General features: G+C 33.8%; 8 protein-coding genes across 8 annotated transcripts; 5 read left to right on the forward strand and 3 right to left on the reverse strand.

Moving 5' to 3' along the window:
* Positions 1-40: 40 nt before the first annotated feature.
* BX663DRAFT_552474 (kinase-like domain-containing protein) lies at positions 41-2907 on the forward strand (the record flags this gene model as incomplete). Its single annotated transcript, XM_051531371.1, has 4 exons — positions 41-361; positions 460-727; positions 808-1143; positions 1217-2907. 4 exons carry the CDS (start codon positions 41-43, stop codon positions 2905-2907), a joined length of 2616 nt encoding a protein of 871 aa, XP_051382020.1.
* Positions 2908-3028: 121 nt separating this feature from the next.
* On the reverse strand, positions 3029-4641 carry BX663DRAFT_486850 (WD40-repeat-containing domain protein; the record flags this gene model as incomplete). Its single annotated transcript, XM_051524702.1, has 2 exons — positions 3029-3241; positions 3322-4641. 2 exons carry the CDS (start codon positions 4639-4641, stop codon positions 3029-3031), a joined length of 1533 nt encoding a protein of 510 aa, XP_051382021.1.
* A 532-nt stretch (positions 4642-5173) lies between these two features.
* Positions 5174-6992, reverse strand: BX663DRAFT_511515 (asparaginyl-tRNA synthetase). The gene is made up of 3 exons (XM_051527897.1): positions 6746-6992; positions 6575-6689; positions 5174-6500 (listed from the first exon to the last, which is right to left on the reverse strand). Exons 1-3 carry the CDS (start codon positions 6976-6978, stop codon positions 5445-5447), a joined length of 1404 nt encoding a protein of 467 aa, XP_051382022.1. The 5' UTR covers positions 6979-6992; the 3' UTR covers positions 5174-5444.
* Positions 6993-8710: 1718 nt separating this feature from the next.
* BX663DRAFT_511522 (eukaryotic porin/Tom40) lies at positions 8711-10187 on the forward strand. The gene is made up of 5 exons (XM_051527898.1): positions 8711-8962; positions 9019-9170; positions 9238-9333; positions 9398-9913; positions 9981-10187. Exons 1-5 carry the CDS (start codon positions 8761-8763, stop codon positions 10020-10022), a joined length of 1008 nt encoding a protein of 335 aa, XP_051382023.1. The 5' UTR covers positions 8711-8760; the 3' UTR covers positions 10023-10187.
* A 252-nt stretch (positions 10188-10439) lies between these two features.
* BX663DRAFT_455516 (uncharacterized protein) lies at positions 10440-11516 on the reverse strand (the record flags this gene model as incomplete). Its single annotated transcript, XM_051523839.1, has 2 exons — positions 10440-11171; positions 11255-11516. 2 exons carry the CDS (start codon positions 11514-11516, stop codon positions 10489-10491), a joined length of 945 nt encoding a protein of 314 aa, XP_051382024.1. The 3' UTR covers positions 10440-10488.
* A 7265-nt stretch (positions 11517-18781) lies between these two features.
* Positions 18782-20211, forward strand: BX663DRAFT_79676 (uncharacterized protein). The gene is made up of 3 exons (XM_051532324.1): positions 18782-19296; positions 19361-19796; positions 19866-20211. Exons 1-3 carry the CDS (start codon positions 19094-19096, stop codon positions 20055-20057), a joined length of 831 nt encoding a protein of 276 aa, XP_051382025.1. The 5' UTR covers positions 18782-19093; the 3' UTR covers positions 20058-20211.
* Positions 20212-20710: 499 nt separating this feature from the next.
* BX663DRAFT_435984 (uncharacterized protein) lies at positions 20711-20899 on the forward strand (the record flags this gene model as incomplete). The annotated part of the gene is made up of 1 exon (XM_051523152.1): positions 20711-20899. One exon carries the CDS (start codon positions 20711-20713, stop codon positions 20897-20899), a length of 189 nt encoding a protein of 62 aa, XP_051382026.1.
* A 3897-nt stretch (positions 20900-24796) lies between these two features.
* Positions 24797-24994, forward strand: BX663DRAFT_436131 (uncharacterized protein; the record flags this gene model as incomplete). Its single annotated transcript, XM_051523164.1, has 1 exon — positions 24797-24994. A coding segment is annotated over one exon (198 nt), but the record flags the coding sequence as incomplete, so codon positions are not given.
* Between the last annotated feature and the right edge of the window lie 424 nt (positions 24995-25418).

Below are 25418 nucleotides of genomic sequence, written 5' to 3' on the forward strand. Positions count from 1 at the left end.
TTTTTTTTTTTTTTTTTTTTTTTTTTTTTTTTTTCTATATATGAATTCAACTACTATAACAGCTTCTTCACATTCAACACTGGTTATAACAAATGAACCTAATACAAGTGATTGGACTTCAGCTATTGTTGAACACGAACGACTTGTAGTAGGTCCCGATGGTAACCAGATCTTGTGCGATTCACCCACTCCTTCTTCTGAATTACCTCCCTATACTGAAAGTAGCAATTCAAAAGAAAAAAAACATTTTACATCAGTCAAACCGAGAAGAGTTATTGGAAATTATACACTGATCAATACATTAGGCTCAGGTTCTATGGGTAAAGTTCGTTTAGCTGTTCACAACTTAACTGGAGACAAAGTAAGAATTAAAAAATATGCATAAAAAAAAAAGATAAACTAATCTTTTTATATGTATACCATACATACATACATGCATACATATTTACATTTATATAGCTTGCTGTGAAGATTGTACGAAGACGACAACGAAAGGATGCTAAAGATGAAAATCGAGAAATACGAACAATCAGAGAAGCTAGTATCATGTTATTATTACATCATCCTTATATTGTTAGCCTTAAAGAAATGGTCATCTTGGATCCATATTATTATTTATTTATGGAGTATGTCAATGGTGGTCAGTTATTGGATTACATTATCTCTCATGGTAAACTTAAAGAAAAGCAAGCTAGACGATTTGGACGTCAAATTCTAAGCGCTTTAGGTAATATAAAGATTTTTATATATATATATATATAAAAATTGAAACTAAATATGTTTATAAAATATGTATGTGTTCTGCAGATTATTGTCATAGAAACTCAATCGTACATAGAGACTTGAAAATTGAAAATATTTTAATATCTCAAACTGGAAACATTAAAATTATTGATTTTGGCCTTTCTAATTTATTTTCGCCTCAATCATCGTTAAATACCTTTTGTGGCTCATTATATTTTGCTGCTCCCGAATTATTAAATGCGAAAGCTTATACAGGCCCCGAAGTAGATGTTTGGAGTTTTGGTGTTGTATTATATGTACTTGTATGTGGGAAAGTACCATTTGATGATCAAAATATGCCAGCATTACATGCAAAGATTAAACGTGGTGTGGTTGAATATCCTTCTTATCTAAGTACAGGTATGTAAACATACATCTTTCGAAAACACACATAATTAATAAATACGATGGCTTTTTTTTTTCTTTACTTTAGAATGTAAAAGTATCTTATCAAGAATGTTAGTTATCAATCCTGCTCATAGGGCAACTATCTCTGAACTAATGATTCATCCATGGATAACAAAAGGGAATGATCATCCTATTAACAATTATTTGCCTGAGCGAATACCTCTTACATTACCCATTGATATGGAGGTCGTACGTGGTATGACAGGTTTTGAATTTGGAACAGAAGATGAAATTAAACGGAAACTAGAAGAAATCATCATATCTGATGAATATCAAAAGGCAGCAAAGCAACTTATGGAAAGAACAGCTGAAGCACATCGAAGTCATCGTCATGGTCATCTTGCTTCTAGATTTAATAAAAAGTCATTTACCTTGGCAAATGATGATCCACAATCTATTCCTGCTGCATATCATCCATTAGTGTCTATTTATTATCTTGTTAAAGAACGTATTGAACGTGAAAAGCAGGATGCAAAGCATGAAGAAAAAATCCAAAAAGATAAATTGGATCAACAACACTCATATGAGTCTACAATAGCATCAAGTAAAGGTTCATTACGTATTCCAGATATATCGTTACCCGAGACTGTTCATCCAACCAATAATAATAATAACACTACCTTTGAACAATCCTTATTTGGTGACTCAACCATGTTTACAACTCAAAATAATGCAGAGGGTGTAGCCTATGGTAAAAAGGGGAAAACTCATATTCGTGTAGATGGAGAAGGTCATGTTGACAGGTTTCATATCTTTGAAAATGGTTTCAGTCGATTTTTGTCAAACAGTCGTCGTCGCTCTGTTCAATCCTCTGATGATGACGAATGTCGAGTTAATGATTCAAGTAAACACGTTCTGCGAAGATTAAGTCATGCATTATCACGTACATCGTCTAATGAACCAACATCACATAGAAAGTCAAACTCGTCTGAACCTCCAGCTCCATCTACTTCAACTCCTGTACCAATTCCTTCATCACAACGAAATAATAATAAACCTATGCAATTATCGAAATCTTATGCTGCCGCTGAGACTTCAGCAAGATATCCAAACCATAATGATCATTTAAAACAGTCAACTGAGTTAGAAGTAGCAAAGTCTACAACGTTAGGAAATAGAATCAGTCGTATGATGCCACGGAGAATGACAGTAGGTCAAAACTTTGACAATAATATAGAAAACCATACAAAATTCTTAAATATGGTACAACATAATGAAACCACTTTCCCCATATCTGGAATACAACAGAAGGGAACTGCAGATGAAAATATTAAACCTGTCTTCCTCAAGGGCCTCTTTTCAGTCACAACAACATCTACAAAGCACCCATCTGTCATTCGAGCCGATTTAATTAGAGTCTTAGAACGTATTGGAGTGAAATGGCGTGAAAGTAAAGGACGATTTGAGTGTGTTCATATGCCTAGTATTGATTTAAATAGAGTGGTTGAAAATTCTCAGCATGAATATGATCTGGTTCACGTTGATAGCGGTGTACACCAATTCTCATCCTCTGAAGAACAAATCTCAATTCCCCCTCCTCCTCCTCCTCCTCCTCCTAGTGTTTCTTTACCTGATTTAGTTGTTCGTTTCGAGATTTATATCGTTAAGGTGCCTTGGTTATTAGGTATGCATGGCTTACAGTTTAGAAGAGTAGGTGGGGACCCTTGGCAATACAAGAATATGTGTAGTAAGATATTAGCCGAACTTAAATTGTAAATAACAAACAATGCGCAACACATAGTAGTACATAACGTTAGTTTTATTCCTCTTTATATGTATATGTATATATAAAGAAACTGTACATGAATTTTATTAAAAAAAATGTATATAAATTAATTTACTCATCATCGTCATTATCTTCTTCTTCTTCCTCATCATCATTCTCTTCTAATTTTCTCTTGTTTCGTCTTTCTTCCATAAACTTATCTACAAGTAATGTATACATTTCATTATGCAATGCCTTTGATTTCACATGATGTTCGTGTAGTCGAACCAGTTCTGCCTGAAGTGCATTTACTTGATTTTGTAAACCAATATTTGAGTCATCCGTCTATTTTATTAAAAAAAAAAAAGAAAAAGAAAAAGAAAAGTTAAATATCAAGCCTTTTCATTTACTATATACGCATATACCTTCATGTCTCGAATTATATCTGATGCTTTTTGTACGGGCTTTAATTCATTAGATAGTGTGGAATAAAGAGGACCAGCTTCAACAAGCTGTTGATGTGCAGCTAAATCCATATTGGTATTTTGAATCATTTGTTGACTTGCATCACGATGTTCTTCTTCAGCTGTAGCCATAGCACGTTTTAGTGGCTTCCATGGTATAGGCTGAGTAGATACATCAGTAGCATACAATTCTAATGGTTTTAAAAAGCAAGATACATGACTCACAGGTCCCTTATGTGATTCAAATTTACGTAAAGGCTGTCGACTCATGACATCCCATACAATACATTGACCATCCTCTGCACCTGAAATCAATAATGTGCCATCAAATGATAAGGCAAGTGAATTAATGTTTCCTGTATGTCCTACAAAAATAGAACCTATTCCAGATCTCTTTTCTTCGCCCGACTTTTGTTTCATTGCACCTGATACTTCTTGAATACCCACTGATTCTACTCTACCCATACCGCCGACACTTTCTACTGTGGATACCTTATATGATTGATCTTCACGTCGTCTGTATAAATCAAATGTATAAATCTTATCCTCACATGCAGCAAATAGCATAATTTCTGCAGGGTCCATGATGACGCTTGACACCGGTTTTGGAAATAAAAACGTTGTTAGCAGTTGTCCAGTTGCTAAATCCCATAATTTGACAGTATGATCTAAACTGGCAGTACAAACACGAGCACTTGATAAAGTACCACCTCCAATAAACATATCTGTCACGGGTAATGTGTGATCGGACCAAGAATAAAGTGGAGAAGGTCGATTAGTCATGTCATGTCCTTCATCATTCATGGGTTGAACCAGATGTGCTACCAACCAAACATTCACAGCTGCATCCTCACTTGCAGTTAACAAGGTAGCATCATCATAACTAAATGCTAATCGTGTAATACGTCTGTAGTGTGCTTCAAAAACACGTACCAGATGACCTGTAGGTATATGCCACAAATATACTTTACCACTTGCTGTAGCTGCCGCTAAATATTGGCCCTGGTTTGATGAAGCAACACAAATCATCTTTTCTGCTGTTGTCATCTTGTGCAATACTTGATCGCGATGCCATTGATACACATTAAGAATGGCACGATCGGTTTGAGCTGTGACGATGGAGCCGATTTGGAAACTGGAGGAAGGCTTAGCAACGAGTGCAAGACCACCCTTTTGTGACATGGATTGCTTGAAAGAAAATAAACTCGAACCAGACCGAATGTCCCATACGTAAATAGTGTTATCCGTATTTGACGCTGATAAAGCGACTTCAGTTGCCATTGTAAGGATGATTCAAGATGACTGAAAAATATATATGTATATACCTTAAAAAAAAATAAAAAAAAAGACACTGCATTGAGTTGTAAATGAATTGGTAGCTGATATTGTCAGCCACTAAAAGAAAAGCAGTCTTTTTAATTGAAACCATAGAAACATTTATTTTATGCGACTATACTCTATTTTTTGATACATGTATACAGATATGTATTTATTTATATATATATGTGTGTGTGTGTGTTGACAAATACACATGCCTGTTTCTTTTTTTTTATATATAGTATATAAGTTACAACTAAAAATGACATTGCCAATCTATATTGCTTTTATTTTTTTTTTATTTTTTTTTATATTTTTTTTTTTTTAAGAATTATAATATACATAATAAACCAACGTGAAACCAATGCTTTGTCTTAGATTAAGAAGCTCATCACGTCGCCGTCGTTATTGTCGTGACCGGCGTGTTATCAGTATAAAAAAGTAGTTTGTGTTAAATTCGCTCAAGTTTTTTTCTTCTTTTTACAAAAAAAAAATTTTTTTTTTAAGAAATGTCATCCTCATAAGAATTATCGCTTGTATTTATATTCTTTTACCAAGATAAACTTTCTTAACAAGGCATTTCTAAATTAAAGTCTTTTTTACTTTGTCCTTTAGATGACCCAAACAATTCAATGGTCATGTAAATATTTGTAAAAAAGTAAAAATACATTTATCTTTATTAAAATAAAAAAGGAAAAAAAAAATAATATTTTGTACTGTTCTAAATATAATGAATATATAAGGTCTTCTGTTATATTATACTTTGTTTAATATTTGCAATGACCAACCCAACGAGGCATGGGTATAACTTCTCTTACATTCTCTAGACCTGTTAGCCATAATAATAAACGCTCAAAACCAATACCATAACCACCATGAGGTGCACTACCGTATTTACGTAAATCTAAATACCACTGATAATCTTCAATATTCATCTTTGCTTCCCTCATCTTCTGCTCTAAAATAGCATAACGTTCTTCACGTAATGATCCACCCACAAGTTCTCCAATACCGGGTAATAACAAATCAAAACATCCTACTGTCTTTCCGTCTTCATTGGCTCTCATGTAGAATGGCTTTAATTCAGCTGGATAATCTGTGATAAATACTGGATGTTTACAGTATTCTGACGCTAAATAGCGCTCATGCTCTGACTGAAGACTGGATCCCCATTCAGTAGGAAATTGAAATTTATGCTTGTTTTGAGCTTTCTGTAACACATCTATGGCTTCACTATAAGTCATTCTCACATAGGGCTTTGCTATACTCTTTTGTAATCTTTCTAAAAGAGATTTATCAACCCATTGATTAAAAAATGAAAGATCCTCACTACAAGTATCTAAAACATAGCGTGTCGTCTCTTGCACATTGGCTTCTGTTACATCTAAAAGAGGTGCTAATTCATCAATAAAAGCCATCTCAGCTTCCAACATCCAAAATTCAGCTAAATGGCGAGAGGTCATGGATTCTTCTGCTCTGAATACAGGCCCAAAGGTGTAGACACGAGACATAGCCAATGCTGTTATTTCAGCATGTAACTGTCCTGAAACAGTTAAATAGACTGGTTTTTTAAAAAATTCGGTTGGATTGGTAGTATCGATGGGAGATATTTTAAAAACTTCTCCTCCTCCTTCACAGTCATGAGAGGTTAAGATAGGTGTATTGGTCAAAATAAATTCTTGACTTTTGAAAAAATCATGGAGCCCTTCATTGGCTGCATTCCTCACACGAAGGACAGCGCTCCCTGTATTGCCGCGCATCCTTAAATGTCCAATAGTTCTTAAAAATTCCAATGAATGTCGTTTCTTCTGTAAGGGATATGTCTAAATAGATAAGTTAGATAAAAATAAAAAAATAAGGGAAGAATTAGACTATTTTGATAGAGAGAATAGCTTACACTATCGCATTCACCTAGTATTTTCATTTTTTCTACGTTTAACTCCTTGCTTTGCTCTTTACCTGGACTTGGTATAAGAGAACCATACAATTCAACGCAGGTGCCCGTTGACAGCCTATAAACTAACAATTAACATGTAAGGGGTTCAAAAAAAAAACATCATTGATTTACTTTTCAGCATCCTTCTCATTTAAAATGGCCTGAATTCCTTTAAGTGTTGAACCATCATTAATAGTTGCAAAGCTTATTTGCTTTTGTTTGCGAACAGAGCGGACCCAACCACGAACAGATACATTAGTACTATTATCCTTTAATATTGTCTTTATAGTTTTGCTTGGTAGAATGGATCGGTTTGTTGTATAATGAGCTTTTTGTATAAATTTTAGAATATTTGAGTGATTCATAATTTTATTAACATATAAATTTATACATTAAAAAAAAACATGTAACATCAGGCTCCCCCCCCTTTTACTACTTGTTCTGAGTTATACTTTTTTTTTTGACATGGACTAAATTTTTTAAATAAAATTAAGGGTCTCCAGGTAAAGTAACCTTCCATAAAAGGATTATGTAATTTATTACTTCAGGCTTATTCCTTGAACATTTCTCAAATATATCAATATAGTGTTAAATGAAGCCTCCAAACTGCCTTGTTTAATAAAATACTGTCACAAGTATCACTTATTCTTGTTGGTCTTAGTTCCTCTTTTTTTTTCGCTAGGATAGCTACAACTTACTTTGCCGTTAATATTAGGCGTCCAAAGCTGTCCTATTGGATTGAACTTGGAAGAGGATAGAGAAAGATAAGCATACCTGTAATCTCGTATTACGACCATTCTCTCGGTTTTATTAAAAGTACAGTCTGCCTTAAAAAGAAAAAACATAAGAACAGTTAGATGTTTCTTTACATCACCCATGAAGACCTGAATGAATAGCATATTTTATATTTTTATAATTTAGTTTTCAGTTATCAGCAATAAATAAGCAGGATGCTTGTCTCTACGTATGCACTGTATATAGATATAAGCTGAGTCTAAGCGATACAAAATGATATCCTTTAATTGTTTTCTTTTTTTTTTAAGAATAATTCGAGAATGCAGAGTGAAAATAATATGTGATTCTCTCTTACGTCTTCTAGCATCAAGTTTTCTTGTAGGAGCAACCAATATTACATTGTTGGCATTCTCTACATTGTAAAATGATCTAGAAAAGCATAACCAGCTCTGGTAGTTGTGATAGTAGCACGACTCTAATATAAGATAAATTGCTTTCAATAAAAATTACATTACCAATCCAAAACTAAACTTATCAATCTTACACTCTTATTAAAAAAAAAAAGTAAAGGTAAATGGAATTTGTAAAAGGTGGAGCAACTATATTGAAAACAGCAACCCCTAAAGGTGCCATTATTGGTCATCCCTTAAAACTTCATTTCAAAGTCTCTGAACTTTTATGGATAAGTTACTAGCAGAACTTAATAACCTTTTATCAACTTGTTATGAACAATAATATGTCTTATTCATACTTCTTATAAAACCGAGAGAATGGTCGTAATATGAGGTTACAGGTATGTTTATCTTTCTCTATCCTCTTCCAAGTTCAATCCAATAGGACAGTTTTGGACGCCTAATATTAACGGCAAAGTAAGTTGTAGCTATCCTAGCGAAAAAAAAAAGGAGGAACTAAGACCAACAAGAATAAGTGATACTTGTGACAGTATTTCATTAAACAAGGCAGTTTGGAGGCTTCATTTAACACTATATTGATATATTTGAGAAATGTTCAAGGAATGGGCTTTTACTAGACAAAGATATGTTCGTAAAATAAAAAATACGAAATGCAAAATTGCCATTTGCAATTGATTGTTGGCCAAACCTGCCAAATGGATTTTATATAACTGCTAATTAAATTTATAGCAATAGTCATTTATTTTTTGAAAACTTGCCATTTGAGAACAGCTTAATTCTTTTATAATGTGACTCTATTTTTTTTTTTTTTATTTGTTCTATTTTATTTTATTCTGCTGATTTTGAGTCTTCTCAGCTTGACAAGTCTGGGGGTGAATATAAATAAGCGCTATGTTCAAGAAAAATAGAAAACATTGGTGTTAGGGTACCATAGCAAATTTTTATTTCCTTTTTTTTTTTTTTTTTTTTTCTTTGCTTTTTCATTCCATACATTAACCAATGGCTACATCAGATTCTGCATCAGTTGCACCTAGAGTGTTTTCTCCTCTTTCAGGAACTTTTGGTCTTAATAAAAACCAAAAACCTTCGGGATCGCCTTGGAATCCTCTTCAATGGCCTGCTTGGTTTTCATATCAAAAAGCTTCTCTTAATTTACCTAGCCCTGGAAAATTTGAAAGACTTCACGCTGAAGTCACTAAAGGTAAACCGCTAATTATAAAAAAAAATATAAATAACTAAATTTTATAAAAAAAATAGAAACATTCACTACCAATTATCTTTTTGATGGTGCACAGGCCAACATTGTCAAAGAGCTTTCCGCTAATTTCCACGTTCAACATCAATTCTCTTTAGGTTCACAAGTTATGCCTCCCATGTATAACTTTATGTCTGGCTATATGACAGAAAAAGTAAAATAATATACGTACACATATAAAAGAGAAACCTTTTTAACATAATTTTTTTTCTCTCTATTAGACTATGTTACAGGGTACCATGGATAACGATACAAACCTTAACGGTGTTATTAGACACGCTTGGTCCCCTAATTCTATTACAAAAGTCATTGCACAGGTATAAAGGGAAAAGAAAAATAGGAAAAACAACAATTTTAAAAGAAAAATCTATGTTTTTGTAGCTTACTAATATGCCTGGGCATTCTATGCTTCAATTTGAGCAAGAACTTAATGGAACAGATTATTCTATTAACCTCAAGACGATGAATCCTAATCCTTTGGAGATGACAGGTCTTTATATGGCTTCTTACCTTCAATCAGTTACTCAAAATTTGGTTCTTGGGTCTGAAGTTGTTTTGCAACGCCCTACACCTGATATGGAAGAAACTGCTATGTCATTTGTTGGTAAATATAGTGGCAAGGATTATATTGCTACTGCACAATTCCAAGGCTTGGGCGCAATACAAGCTAGTTATTATCAACGTATTAACGAAAAGGTTGATTTTGGTGTTGAATTGAATTTAATGGTTCAGGGTGGTCGTAGAGAGGCAGTAGCTACTGTGGGCGGTAAATTTGATTTTAGACAAGCTACTTTTAGAGGCCAAATTGATACTACAGGTAAAGTGTCTGCTGTTTTAGAGGAAAAGATGGCACCTGGGTTCTCTTTCCTTATTAGTGGTGATTTGGATCATATGAAGGTAAATGAAAGAATGTAATTATATGTATATGTATGTATACAAATATATTGATTATATTGTGTTATAGGGTCAGAGCAAGTTTGGTATTGGTATTATGTTATCTGCTTAGAGTTTATAATCATCTCCTTTGTATTGTGTGTGTGTGTACATTCGTATATATTATTATTTTGTTGACCTTTTTTTTTATATTTCTGTAAAGATTTATATGTATATAGCATACATACAAAAAATAAAAATAGTATTCCTATAAAAAATAAACGCAAACATAGACAGGGTTTTATAATATTTCATATGTGTATGTATACAATGTGTATCTGTATAGGATAGAATTTCTTATTGAATTTAAATGAAGATGTAAAATAACAATTATTGAATACTGTTATTATGGGAGATAGTATTGAAACTCGCTTTTTTTTTTTTTTGCGTGTTTACTTTATTTCTTGATTAAGTTTAAGCTTAATCTCTTCATATCCTGTCTATTCATAAATTTTTAATAGCATATATGTTTATGCATATTAGCATAAAAATCGGATCATCTATTCCCATTTAATTTATTATATACGAACGATATACGTTTATACAGCTTCATTATCAAATTGCTTAATAGTATGCTTTTTTGCCTCTCGAATTAAGAATACAATCAAGACAAAATAAAATAAGATAAATGAAGCATTAGCTATTAAAACTGCATTATATTTATCAAATGTGTCCTCTATTGTTGTTGTTGTTGTTGTTGTAATATTGCTCTCCATTGATAAATTAATGTAGGTTGTTGGACGTGTAAATTCATCAGGGAGTCTAGGAGTCCAATTTGGTGTATAAGGTGGCCCGTTTTCAATATAATTCCATTTTCCAGGTACTGAGCAAGTTTGATCTACAAGAAACACATCCTCTTGTTTATATTCATTATTTATGTCATTTGTTTTATAATTCCACCATGGTAATACTCCTCTACAGATAGAACAATAACTAGTTCGCTCGTTATGAAATGCTGTATCACTCCAATTACTGATGAATGTTGGTTCTAGTCTATCCTTTGCTGCTATATCTAATGCATGCTGTCTATAAGAAAAATATTCAAGATAAGCAGTATCATTACTATCTAAATAATGAATATAATCTGCTAAATCTTTTGGATCAGGATATGCGTCCATATAAATGACTGATCTCTTTGAAGGTAAAAAACCATCATAGTTAGCTGGCCCATCTACTATTGGCACGGCAGACATTAAAAACGTATCAAATAACTTTTCAGTTGCTATTATAGATGTAAATAGATAAATATATATAAATTTATATACAGATATACAATTCTAAATGTTATATAGTTCTCCTCATTACCATAGCTTTCACAATTTGAATTCTCGGCTGCTAAATAAAACTTGTATTCGCTCATTAGTTCTAAACGAGATTTATTTTCAGGGAATGGCTTATTATTTAAGCACTGTCCATAACTATGTACATCAATATATTCCATTAATTTTCTAATATATTTTTCTCTCCCACTTGTTGCCCTACAATTCTTTGCAATCCACAAAATAGGTGCAGATTTCGTTTTCTTTCTCATAAAATCTTTTGGTAAAGGCCTATTGGCAATATCCATAATAGCTGGTGAATAGTAAGAAAATAGAAAAGTTGATTTAAAATGATAAGAAGCCAAGTAGTTAAAATTGCTTTTCATGATGTTCTCATCAGCTCGAAAGGGACTAGAATAAGGTGTTTCTAATGATTCCAATATCCATGGTTGATGCTTACTATCTATTGTCATATACATATATAATATTAGTTGATATTCTCTTATACATATATATATAACAGAATTTACGAGCTGGTAGTCTATTTACTGATGTATCTGGTGCATGAAATATTAAAGCAGCAGCATCTTCAATATTATCTTTTGAGCTTGTTAAAGTACACCAGGTAGTATCATCATCAAATTGATAACCTTCTGGAATTGGGCATTGTGTACTGCTTAGTGTTACATCCTGATCTAACCAATATTTTGTAGATACATATTAAAAAAAAAAATAGGCTAATGATTCTAGTATGTATAAAAGTTACCAAACTTTTGTAAACCAAACCATCTAGTAGCATATACAATTTTAAGTGGTGGCAATTTCACTACAGATACAGAGGTCATCTTTATTTGTTTTTATTAAAAATAAAAATAAAAAATAAAAATAAAAACAAAGAAAAACACAAAGAAAAAAAAAATAAAAAAAAAAAAAAATATAAATTTTAATTTTTATTTATTTTTATACACACCTAAATCAGATGCATATTTTGAAACAATATCATAATATAATCGTAGAAATATTATTTCAATATCTGATCCATTAAAAAGTAGCTATTAAGCCGCCATCATGACTTTACCTTCATGTTTAAAAATTATATTTTTTAAAAATGCTGTAGACATTCAGTTATATTAAAAAAAAAAAACGCGTAAATAGTCAGTTCTATAATACAAGCTGCTTAGTTAGCTCTTGCTTTATTAGGTCTTCAATGCTTGGCTAAAAGAGACTTTGCTATATATTTTTTGTATATCATAATAAAGGAATGTTTTATACTCTTTTAAATTAAGATAATACATATATATATTCAAGTAAATGGTTTTTTCAGGTAAATTTCCGCGTCATTTTTTGTTTTTTTGCGCATAATTTTTTTCTAACTTTACATACTATTTTTTTTTTGTTAGTTCACCCAGAGATACGATTAAACATTTTTAATTTTATTATTTTTATAAATTAAAATTTATAAAGCGAACCTATGTGCACATCAATATCTTTGTTATATTGGATTCCCCACGTCAGTTCAGATTATGCGAAAATAAAAGGCATCTAAAAACCCTCTTACGGGACAAGAGGTAAAAAGGTAAAGGAAAGGAAGAAGAGAAGATGAGAAAGAAAGGGGAAATATTGCTAATAAGTTTAAAGGTACAACCAGTTGAATAATTTCCTGCTTGGGTCAATAAGTGAACGGGGTTACCCAGAGATACGATTAAGAATTATTTTTTTTATAACAAAAATTTTTTTTATAACAAAAATTTAAACAACCCATGTGAGCACATAATACTGGCGTATTGGATTGCCCGGGTCAGTTCAAGAAAGGATAAAGTGTACTAAAAAACCTTTTGATAGGCAAAAGGGTAAAAAAGAAAGAGAAGGGAAGAGGAAAAGCAAGATATATCAATAAATACTAGATTCAGGGTTACGTAGCCAGTTTACAAGTTTTGTACCAAGGGGGGCAGTTTCTGGAGGAAGTTTACCATGATGGAGATAGTCAAGTTCAAAAAGTAGAAGGGATATAGCAGGCCAACGAATCTTCCAGGCGGGAAAGTCAGATGAGTTGGAAGCTGATGCGATTGGTGGCATGCGTTTTTGTTTAATTGGCAGCTTATTTAAGAGGAAGGACAAAGGGTCGGGTTCGGTCAACGGCATTTGCAATCTTCGATGCATATGTAGACACCATATAGCATGGGATCTTGTGAACAATTCATTAGGATGATATATGCATGGTTTAGGGGCACCACCAGGTAACCAACCTAGACGCCAGCGGACTATTCGACTGCGTTCTGCATTTGACATAGGTAACCAGAGGATAGGATCGATACCTAGGGTAGGACGGCAGGCAGACAAGAGAACGGCATTCTTACTGTTTCGTCGATCACTAAGATTATCTTTCAGGTATGCTTTACAGATACCAGCAAAAGCACGAGGATCATAAATATTATCGTCAAAAGAAGCAGTATACCGTTGCCAGACAGGTGTTTTCGAAAGCTTATACCATTGAGAATGGCTTGAAGAGGGGCGTATATGTGGTAAAAACTTGGAAACAAGAGTATCGTTCGGAGAGTAGATAGACCGAAGTAAGAATTTAGCTTGCAGGAGGTGAACACGTTCTTTCATTGTGGGCAGGTTGACCAAGTGCAACATAACTTTAGTTGAGGACCGAGTACTACCGCCAAAAATTTTTCGGATACATTGTGTTTGACATGCTTCTAATTTTGTGATTTGAGTAACAGAGACCGAGTTAATAGCGAGGCCATATTCAAACTGAGCACGTACTATTTGAGTGTAAAAACGGACAGAGAGAAGCCGATCAAAACCTTTGTGATTGACACCGAGGGACGTCATTTGATTCATAGTTTGAAGCGCCTTATTAATATTGTTCTGCACTAATTCAGCTGTGTTCAAGAGACCACCAGGGCTAATAGAGATACCCAAGTAGGAAAAGGATGTCTGACGAGGTAGTGTAGTGCCATACAGAGAATAAGAACGACTATCAGAACTAGGAGCCAGTATAGCACATTTCAGTGGATTCCAGCGATAACCTAAGCGTTGACTATGCTCCTCACATTTCTGCAGCAGGTCCTCAAGGTCAGTAGGGTCAGCTATGAGTACAACATCATCAGCATACAGGAGACAATTGATGGATCGAGCAAAACAGCAGACATCTGTTGGAGGCACGTCATCAAGCGGTTGACGACGAAGTAGAGAGGGCAACTGGTTAATGTAAATGGAATACAAAAACGGTGATAGAATGGAACCTTGTAGGACGCCAGTGGTAGGTGAAAACCGATAAGAGGTAGCGTTCGAAACTAGAACTTCTATATAGACATCGTCAAAGAGATGTTGAATTAGACCAAGCAGTGCTGGAGATATGTACGGTCGAAGGGATTGCCAAATAAAATTCCGGTCAACAGTATCATATGCGGATTTAATGTCAAGGAAAGCGAGAGTAGGAGTGACTTTAAGCTTTCGACGGAAAATTGAACATGTTTCTACGAGGCAGAGGGCTTGATCAAGTGTACTCCGGGAGCTACGGAAACCTCCTTGGGCAATGTCAAGTTTTGGACTCTGGCATTCGAGGTCAGTGTATAGGCATTTTTCAAGTATTTTACGAAAAGTGGACGTCAAACTGATGGGACGAAAGTTGCTTGGGTCAGAGATAGAGCCTTTTTTGTGTATCGGGATTACTTGGGCCACACGCCAGGAGAGAGGTGTGTACGACCATTGCCAGCATAATCGAAAGATGTATAGGAGTACAGGAGTCAAGGTTTCAGTCAATGGTTGTAGCATCTCAACAGTGAAATGATCCACACCAGGTGCTTTACCACGGGGAAGTTCTTTAATTGCTGTGTTAATGCAATCAATATCAATAGGACATGTATGAATGTCATTGAAAGGTTGATTCTGAGTCGTAGTTGTGGAGTTACGAGACGGTAACAAGTTGCCTGCAAAAATTTGCTCCAGATGATGTGCCATGACGTCGGCGGAATTTTGTGGTCCTTCAGGCATTGAAAAGGTTGATTTGATCTTCCGGTTTTTACGAATCTTGCTAAATTTCGCAATTGCTTTTGTATAATCACCCTTTGCCATTCTCTCACAAAAGCGGTTCCATGTTTCACGTCGTCGTTTAGTCACTAATCGTCGTAATAATGCCTGTGCTTCTTGGTGTTGGATCCACAACGATAGACTATTCAGTCCACGTGCTTTCCGCCATTTCTTATAGAGATATTCCTTTCTGTTAAAAGCTGCTGTCATTTCAGGTGTCCAGAAATCCTTCATGTAGTCGTCTTCCTGAGGAGAGCGCCGGCCACAAACTGAATCGAGAGCCAAGATGATAGCGTCACACAATTGGTTATGTATGGAATCTATGTAATGACAGGCTGTAGTTCTATCAGTAAAAGAAAGAGATGAATGTGGAGGAAGAATTAGGGGAAAATTTTCAAGGAACACTTTCTTATACTTGTCTCTGGTCTTTAGGTGTTTGAGTTTTCCAAGATTCCAAGTGGTTCTTTTTGGTAGTGGAGTATTGACGAGAGGATCTGAAACAATAAATGAGAAAGTCATGAATTTGTGATTGGAGTTGAGAGATAGATCATCGCGAATTTGAAGATTAGGTGATCCTAGTTCATGGTTACTAAAAAAGAAATCAATGATACTTGTACCTTGAAATGTATAAGACGTAGGTTCTCCATAAGTAAGACGTTCGTTCCATAGTATAAGATTATGCGCAATCATCCAGTTAAGAACTTGCCGGCCTGTAGCATTTGTTCGGCTGTCACCGGTAACATCACCCATTCGAGCATTAAAATCCCCACAAATGATAGTAGTGGTAGTGTTTGAAACATGTAACGGTAATAAATCTAGTATTTGTGTTATATCGTCAGTTTTTAATGATGGGGGTAAATAAAGACAGTGAACCAGTATCTTAGATGAGATAATAGTTGATAAGGAATACTTAGCTAATAAAGGATGTTCATGAGTGACTTGGTAGATAGGTAGTTTGCATTGTGGGTTAACCAAGAGAGCAAGGCCAAGAGTTCCCCGATGAACATTATAGGAGTTTGTTGGGTTGCCATATGTATGGTATTGAGACCAGTTAGTAGGATAGCGGTTTGGTGATAAGAGCCACGTTTCGGTAACGAAAAGCAGATCAGAGGTTTGAGATAGTTCGAGTATAGGAGATATTGCTTGTTTTGGAAGGCCTGTAGCATTAAATAAAGAAATTCGTAAAGAACTCATTTATTTAATGTCGAGGAGGAGTATCAGCTCTAGAGGCAGCAAAAGTAGTATTACCGAATTGTTCTCCTTGAGTGCCGTCCATGGGAACGTCTTCTTTTTCGGTGTCATCAGTAATCATACCGTCCGATGTTGGTGTTGATTGTTGTTGAGGAGAATCAAAGATATTGTTTAGTTGTGTATTACGATCGGTCTTGAGTGAGTCAAATTTTCGTTTAGAAATCCATTGTTTGTCAAGGAAAAAACGGGCAACAGCGAATTTAACTGGTGTACGAATATGGTCAAGTGCACGTTCCAGACGGGTTTGTTGGAGATCTGACGCTATGACGTCTCTTTCATTAGTTGTAAGAGTGGAGTACTTGGGATCTGCAAGGATCTTACCACTGGAGGGGTTAAAATCTGCTTTGATTGTAATGTTATGGTGGCGTAGAAGGTCTGTAAATTCGGTTTCGTAATCATTATGGATAAGAATGGCAACTGTATTACGAGCGGGATAATGAATGTCGAGTAATCGAGCATTATTAACACCAAGTTTTCGAAAGGTAGTGCGTAAGATGCCAACAGGAATTCGGGCTTTTGTTGGGATGTAGAGGAACTTGAAACCTTGGTTCAATGATGGTGGTTGAAAGAAGCGGGCGGCTGCAGCTTCTCGTTGGAGACGGCATTGTTCACGATGTTGAAGTGAAGGTTGTTTAAGTGCTTGTACTTTCTCTTTGTTGTTCCAAGGAGCATCTGGGAATTTAGTAAGCTGGGTTTGGGATTCCTGGAGGGTGGGAAACTCCGATGTTGTTGTAACGGCAGGCATGTTGTTAAGTCGGGCATGTAAGTTTTGGATTTCACTACGTGCTTGAGAGAGTTCTGCAGTCAACTGCTCGACAGTTTGGCATAACTGCTTAATAAGTTCAGATTGGCTGTTGCTGGCAGTAGTAGATTCCAATTCGGGTGGCATAGTCTCCACGTTGGAGGTCGTTATAGACAACGGTTGTTGATTTTGTGCAGCAGAACGGACTATAGGGTACATTTCAAAAGCTTTTACAGCTTTGTGACAGGAGGTGCATGAAAATTGAGGCTGGAAGGGTTCTTTATTTGAAGACCCATGTCTATGGAAAGTAGTGGTTTTGAAACATGCAGGACATGTTAATTGTTTTCGAAATGTCGAAAAGTTAATGTCGAGTTCAGACAGCTGTTCCTCAGTGAGGGCAGGGTCTGCATTTTTATTGTAGGCTCCTCGAAGGGGTCTCATTACACTCGTTAAAGGTTTTATTGTCGAACTGTAGTTTTAGTTGAATAATAGAAGTCTTAGTAACGCTTGCCAAATATGGTAAAAATTTATCACAAGTGTTGGAAAGCGGAAAAAGTCCTTTACCCAGAGATACAATAATTTGTGTTAAAAATTCAAGAATTTTTTTTAGCCAATCAAACCGTTTTAATGCAATCAATTTTTTTACCCTGCCAATCAAAACTTTCTCAATACATTCAAGTTTTTTAGTTCCATCTGAAGAAGTGTGCACAGTATATAGATTTACCTTTTTTTCTTATGTGAATCAGCCCAACCTACTTTCTTCTTTTTTTAAAAAAAAACAAAAGATAAATAACTTCCTCTACTTTTTATCCCAAAAATAAGTTTTCCTGGATATACTGGTAAATTATTTTTTCTTTTGTAGAAAAAAAAAACCCTAATACCATATTAAATCAGAACTAGAATCATATGTTGCAAATGCAAGATTGCCAAACTTTGATACATTTGTTGATACAAATCTTGAAAATCTTATAAGCTGGTCAACTAATTTATCGACCGAAGAGCCTAGTGAAATTTATTCAATTTGGAGGAGTCGGTTTGCACTGCAAATGAGGTCTTGTAACAAAGCACATTAACTTGCAAAAGGTATTGAAACATTTTTTTCTTACCCAATATGCCTATCCAACAGAAACAGTTTTGAAAAAAAAAAAAAAAAAAAAAAAAAAAAAAAAAAAAGAAAAAAAAAAAAGAAAAAAAAACTCACTATCTCCTGTAGCAAAACTTAATATATAGCAAAAATTTGGGAATTATTGGCCAAAGGATGCAAGAGTGCGGTATGTCAATGATAATTTTAATAAAAGCCTACAATACGAGTAATGCTAACCCATTATATCAGAAACTTACACGTCTTCAATACACTGTTGATGGAATTGCAATGATTGAAAATGTTTCTAGTGCCTCGAACAGAATTGTTGCTAATTCTATTCTTCAAGATCTACCACCACAGCCACCACATCCACCACAACAAAACGAATTGCAAGATAGTTCTTGCTTAGATGATGAGTTGTTTTTACATACAATTGCACATCAACGAATAGCTGGTGTTGCAATTTCTGAACAACAGAGAACACGTCTGTCTGGATTTAAAAATGATGGCAACCAAAAAGCACAGCTTCAGTATATGGCAGCAAAACTTCTACTCAAAGACACACCACTTAATACTGAAGAAGAGTATTTACTGGAGTTTTCGATCTCTTGCATAGTAAACTATATTCACCCTTCTCTTACAAAATTTTATGAAAGCACATTTTTGTATTCTGATAGTACTGCCTACGAACTTCAAGGTGGCTTAACTATTGAAGAAGAAACTCTATTTAATGAAATTGTTGCCAAAACAGATATTGATGAAGCTATTTCATGTATCCAAAAAATGAAGTACAGGTTGACCAAGAAAAAAAAAGAAGTTGTAGAAAGTATATCATGTTGTCTCTGATGGAAAAAGTGTTGGAGGATATGGAACTGTGGGATAACGAAGAAAAAGAACAAGAAATCACTTTCTATCGAAGAACAGCAAGTTTGTTGGACGTATTGTTTAAGAATACTGATGTAATGCTAACAGAGTATGTATACATTATAAAAGAAACTAATATTGCCATTCAATTGATTTCTCTAAAATTTTCTCAGTGGAGAGACAGCCAGCTACTCATCAAAAACTGCTTTGGAAATGAACAAATGTATCTTCGGTAATGCTGATAGCCCCATCACTACCACCTACCCACGCAAAATTGACCTTCTTCTTAAGTATGACCGTGATGAAAGGGTTGAACTATCTTCTAATGAATGGAAAAGAGCTTGTATTTCTCCTAGCATTGCTCTTTCTCAACAAATAAATAACTTGAAGGTTAATGCTACCATAATCAACAAAAATCAGTCTGTATATTCTTCTACTTTTAACCAGTCTCTCGCGATTGATTTTGTTGGGCTTACGGGCTACGGCTATATACTTGAAAAGCTGAATGATGTGTTTTTTGCAAAAACGATTTGTTTGCTTATTTTACCAAAAGACTTTGACACTTTCTCGGCGTTCAAGAATACTCTCAATTTCTTCTTTACATTGAAGGTAATAACATTCAGCAGTTTTATTGTGTAAATGTTTCATAAAACTGACTACACTTTGTTCAATTTTTAGGAATTTTATTGTCAAAAAACTATTGAGCTAAAAGAGATTGTTAGTACAAGACGAGCCTTGTCTCGAATAAGTTCAATCGTCAATGTTTCATGTGAAGAAGACGCCAGCGCCAAGACCAACCTTATTTTTTTTAAGCAAAGCAGAAAAAGAAAAAGGCCTGATTCAAAAGACGAAGATGAAGAAGCAGCATAAATATGAAAACCTATATCAAATATAACTTAACAATATATCATATAAAGTATAGTCACCAATTAGCAATAAAAAAGCAATGTATTTCAAGAAGCCATTAGTTATGAGATGTTATTAAGTGAATTTTGAAAAATGTTTATGAGTTTAGAGTCAATAAGTATGACTTAAAAGGGTTCTTTATATATACCTGTGGTTTTTTGAGTAAATTCAGATAAAACATAAGAACATTGAAATACAATTTATAATGTTCATTACAGCTGAAAGTAAAGATACAGATTAGTTATACCAGAGCATAGTATACATATACAGTGTTATCCCAAGTAAATAACGACTTCTGAAATACAGTGTTTCGCGTTTGAAAATACAAATAAAGCTGAATAAAAGAATTTTATGCTAAATAAAATTAGTGTGTGAGCCAATACTAAATAAATAAAACCAGTGAAAAAGATGTATTTAATAGATATCTACAATTCCCACAAGCACTATCAACGAAACTGTTCAAAATCATATCATGGTTTTTGGGTAGAAAAATGTCTTAAGCATTCACGACTCGGTGTCGTAACAGCAAATTAAAATGTTTAATAAGAGAACTATATGTCATGGAAGACATTTACCATGATAAACCGAAATAGCAGAATTAGAAAACCATGTCTAATATGTATTTAATCGTAGATGATCTTGTTAAGTCAATTTGCAGCTCCCTGCCAAGATACCAGGATTCTTTGAGGAACCTTATGCGACATGGGTATGAAATCGTGGGATACGCTCGCAAATCTCCTACCGACGATAATATTGATAATAGAATCAGGCTTATTCAATTAATGACAACAAATTTATGTAAATGATCCTTTGCAACAAAAGTATATATGTTATCTTGTAGTTGAACATTCTCACCCTTTGTTAACCGCGATTTAAAAAATGACAATTATGTGTAGTTTTATGTAATATATGTCAAACTACCACAGAACATGTTGTCATAAGTTATTGCTTAATATTACTACATATGAGTTGATAGATATGTGGTAGAATAGTACATGTACATGTAGGATGTAAGAGACCACAAACATGTAATAGCACACGTTTAATATGTATTCCTTGACTTGAGATAAAAGGATTTTAGATGTTGTTATCAGAAACATTAACTGTTCTCACATATATATATCTTAACTTCAAATATTCAATCATCATTCTAGGTTTTAATATAAATAGTTATGATTGGTTTGCAGTAGATAATTCTTGGTCTTTCTGTGGTGAAATCAACACATAATTAGACTGACCTGCCAGTAATTATTAGGCACGGCAACACAAATTCAATATATGATTATAAAAAGAGTCAATACAAAGATTTAGAATATTGTTGTGTAATTGATTGTATAAAATGGATAATATGAATACACAGCTGGATGTGCACTCCTTCCCAGAAATCACCGAACACTTGGTTTTTTTTTTTTTTTTTTTTTTTTTTGATGATATTTTCAAATGAAACGTTCTTTAAATAAGCTCATACTAACAAGAGTACTTAATTTACACTTTCTTAACAATTTGGTTTTTCTTTTTTGTTTTATTTAATATCGTGTATGGCCGTCTTTATCCTCAATTACAACACGACACCTGTCTGGCATACTGGAAACTAAATCTTTTAAAATTGTTGATGGTATCTCTGACCATACCTTACGGATGGCAGACTCAAGCTGATCAATATTTCCTATCTCAGGACGTTTAATACGAAGCTCGTACGTAATATAAGCCCATATATGCTCGATTGGATTGATATCTGGGCTCTGAGCTGGCCAGAAATCAAAACTTTTAAGTTGCACCTTTGTCTTTTGTATCAGGTAGTGTAACCACCAGTATGGTATGGAGCATTGACTTTTTGGAAGAAAAACTCTTTCTGAGCGTCCCCAGAGAGTTTTTGATATCATGAAAGAAATTGCCCAGTCAAACAGTCCACATTTGCATCCTGGTTTATCTTGCCTGCTAGAGTAACAAGAGGGCCGAGTCCACCAGTCCAAAAACATCCCCAAAGTATAATGGAACCCTTTCCAAACTTATAAGTTTCCAGAATGTGTTGTTTAAGGTACCTTTTGCCTTCTTTTCTGACCATCCTGAATCCTCCATCGTTTCCTACAACAGTGCACCTTAATTTATCAAACCAAACAATGGATCTCCACTGATCCAAAGTCCAGTCGACCTTTTCTTGACATCACCTGAGCCTATTTTGCCTGTTTCTGTCGGTCAAGGGTGGCTTTTTTGCTGACGAATACAAAACAAACCCAAGTTCCTTCATTCTTCGTTCAAATGTTGACCTTGACATTTCCATGCCACCAGCGGTGAAATGCTGATGTTGGTCCGAAATTGGCATAAAAAATGCAGAGCGAAATGCACGAACAAAGGCGGTTTTGGTTCTTTCAATGAATACCTTTGGTCTTCCTGTCCGTTTTGATGATATTTTCAAACCTATTTAAGTATAAAAATGGATGACATCAAGTACAGTCGTAACTGGAATGTCCAATGCTTCCGAAATTTCGTGATAACTGGCATTGCATCTAAACATTACAACAACTTGACCTCTATCAAAACCAGAAAGTTGTTTTCTTTTAGGTGTGGTATTAGTAGCGTCTTCAATTACCTTTTTCTTTTAAAAAAAAATAGCTTTATGTGATGTATCTTTAATAAGAGTAAAGTATGCGTTAGTATTTTTCAAAAATTAAAAAAAAAAAAAAATTCCCGTGTTCGAGAAGAAGTGTATAATAGTGAATAATGAGTAATTGTCGTCTACTTTAAGTGTTGCTAACGCCACTCCGCTGTACAAATGTAATATAATAATTAGAAAACCTTGTAATTGTGATATACAAAGGAACTCTTTTTAACTTTCTTTAACTGCTTAAAAAGAACTGAATAAATCGCCCCAACAGACTTTTAACAGATTTGACGGTTCTTACATATTTATTGTTTATTTTTTTTTTTCAGTGAAAACTCTAGTTATTGAACCCGAGTTTCTCCACAATTATAGACAGCTAATAGTTACTAAGTTTTTAGGGATAGATATTCTTAATTGATATAATATAGTAACAGCGTTACTGGATCACCACAGAAGTGAATTTTGACTTTTATAAGTTGGGCCTTTATGATATGGTAATGACGGACGATGAAAACTAGACATATAGTTGAAATGCATACCATGTATAGTTTTCTGAATGAACAAACCATAACCGTATTATTTTCCACAATTCTACACTTTTCCAAATACCTCCGTGTATTGCAAAATGTCTAAAGCGCCCTCAGGCAATTCATTTTTAATAACTCTTTTTACATTATCATGCTACCTAATTTATAAATACAAAGAATTAGTAGCTATAGCAACTGATTATTGTTTTGAGTGCAAAAGATAAGGAAAGAGAAAACAGAAAAGACAAGTGTGTGAAAAGTCTGTATAGTTTAGTAGAAGGAAAATAATATGGAAAATGACAATGGCTATTTATATGTATTTTTTTACAAGGTAAGTGATAGTAATAGAAGTATGACTTGGATAAATGAATACTGGTATAATAAACATTATACATAAACATTGTCTCTGAATAATTCTGCTTACAATAAGATATATTTCTCCCTGAATTGTCGCTGTTACTAGAAATAGATATATCAAATTATTATTTCTGAAGCAAGTAACGCGTTAATATTAATTCACAGTGAATATTCCAGCTATAACCAATACCAATTATTGATATGCTACTATTATGATCATTCTCTAAGATGTAATTAAATAACAGTGTTCAATATTATAGTTGTATATATAATACATATAACTTATAAATAATTATGTAATTGAATATAAAGATCATAATCCTATTGAATCCTTATTATTGCATGTAATTATTATTAACGCGTGAATACTATTATTAAAAATGACTGTAGAATAAATATTATACTATGAAGTATGATATACTAGTTTTATTTGAATAACCTCTTTAATGTGTAATAAATGATGATTGATTTCTATTAACTTAGTTGTAAATACGACTACAGTCATAACAAATATTACCAGAAAATGTAGAATAGAATTAATAATATAAGGATAAGCAACAAATATGATAATCTACAGAGTGTTGTAGAAGAATAAATAAAATATAAATATAAATCACAAAGTGAAATAATAATAGAATACATTACAAACCTAATACCATATAAAAGAAAAAAAATGTATTCAAGTCACTATCTCACTTGGAAGATCCCGCTGTGCACCAATGATGTCCAGTAGATTTCCTTGTTCAATTCACAAAGCCAATGTCATATATGTATATAAAAAAAAAAAGGAAGATAGAGGAAAAATACTCATACTTCTTCAGATGGGATTTTTAAATGTACTAAAAAGCTCTTGATTGGCTGATTAAAATTTTGAATATATCAAGAAAGTTTTGATTGGCAGGGTAAAAATTGATTGCAATGAAAATGTTTGATTGGTCCATTACCACTCCTCCGAACCTCTTTAGTTTCTTGCAATAAAATTGTCTTACTAAATTTCCTTTCTGGAGAAGATGTGCGTCCTGTTTAGAAGATATGTATTATTCTGTGGTTAAGTCATATCATTACCAGTTCTTGGAAGGCAGCCACAATAATCTTCTTACTGTTCCTAAACCCATTTGTTGAATATGTGTTATCTCAATATGAGTATAAATCCTATCCGTTGGCTACCTATATGATCTGTTGAACGAAGTCAAGTCCTCTGTTGACTTCTTGAGTGACTACTAGGCAGTAAGCCTCAAAAATGCTTCTATCATCCTAATGAATTGTGTGTTGGATCTCACTCAATTTGTTGTCTATACATGCATCGTCATTTATATCTTCCTATCTTAGTTGCTGATCTAATATCCTTTCTATTGAACCAAATGCATGTTAAGCTTCCTCGTCAACTGTATCATAGTTTTGTCTGGACTATCTAGCTGGCTTAAAATATCCATCGTTTCCTACAAATTAAATTATATATTTCATGATAAACTCTTCTTCTCTATCGAAAATCCTGATTCTAAGCTGCTACGACGGTTATTTTAATCGTATAACGGAAAATACAAATTAAACATCAATTTAATCTGATTTCAGTACTATAATTTACTTTACAGTCTAACCTATATATTCATATATACTGTCTTATGAGCTTGATTATAATCTTTCTCATAACATGTTGATATTATTTCTCAATTGAAGAAATTTTTTATATTATATATTTAGCATATACTTATACGAAATAGCTTTTTTTTTATACACGTTTCTGTTCGCTTCTTCCCTTATATACATATTTAATTTCCTACAACATACAGAATCCTTGGTTTAATTTAGGAGAATTTAATGTAATAAACACCTTGTATC

This window comes from Cokeromyces recurvatus, assembly GCF_025118155.1.
Source record: "Cokeromyces recurvatus strain NRRL 2243 chromosome Unknown BX663scaffold_15, whole genome shotgun sequence".
Classification (NCBI taxonomy): domain Eukaryota; kingdom Fungi; phylum Mucoromycota; class Mucoromycetes; order Mucorales; family Mucoraceae; genus Cokeromyces; species Cokeromyces recurvatus.

Bases quoted from the DNA above. Each gene is read 5' to 3' on its own strand.
- BX663DRAFT_79676 (XM_051532324.1), top strand. From the start codon at position 19,094: ATGTATCCAAAAAATGAAGTACAGGTTGACCAAGAAAAAAAAAGAAGT. The intron at 19,297-19,360 runs GTATGTATACAT...AAATTTTCTCAG, and splicing joins ACTGATGTAATGCTAACAGA to TGGAGAGACAGCCAGCTACT. The intron at 19,797-19,865 runs GTAATAACATTC...TTCAATTTTTAG, and splicing joins ATTTCTTCTTTACATTGAAG to GAATTTTATTGTCAAAAAAC.
- BX663DRAFT_511515 (XM_051527897.1), bottom strand. From the start codon at position 6,978: ATGAATCACTCAAATATTCTAAAATTTATACAAAAAGCTCATTATACA. The intron at 6,690-6,745 runs GTAAATCAATGA...GTTAGTTTATAG, and splicing joins AATGAGAAGGATGCTGAAAA to GCTGTCAACGGGCACCTGCG. The intron at 6,501-6,574 runs GTAAGCTATTCT...TTATCTATTTAG, and splicing joins TACTAGGTGAATGCGATAGT to ACATATCCCTTACAGAAGAA.
- BX663DRAFT_511522 (XM_051527898.1), top strand. From the start codon at position 8,761: ATGGCTACATCAGATTCTGCATCAGTTGCACCTAGAGTGTTTTCTCCT. The intron at 8,963-9,018 runs GTAAACCGCTAA...TAAAAAAAATAG, and splicing joins TCACGCTGAAGTCACTAAAG to AAACATTCACTACCAATTAT. The intron at 9,334-9,397 runs GTATAAAGGGAA...ATGTTTTTGTAG, and splicing joins TTACAAAAGTCATTGCACAG to CTTACTAATATGCCTGGGCA.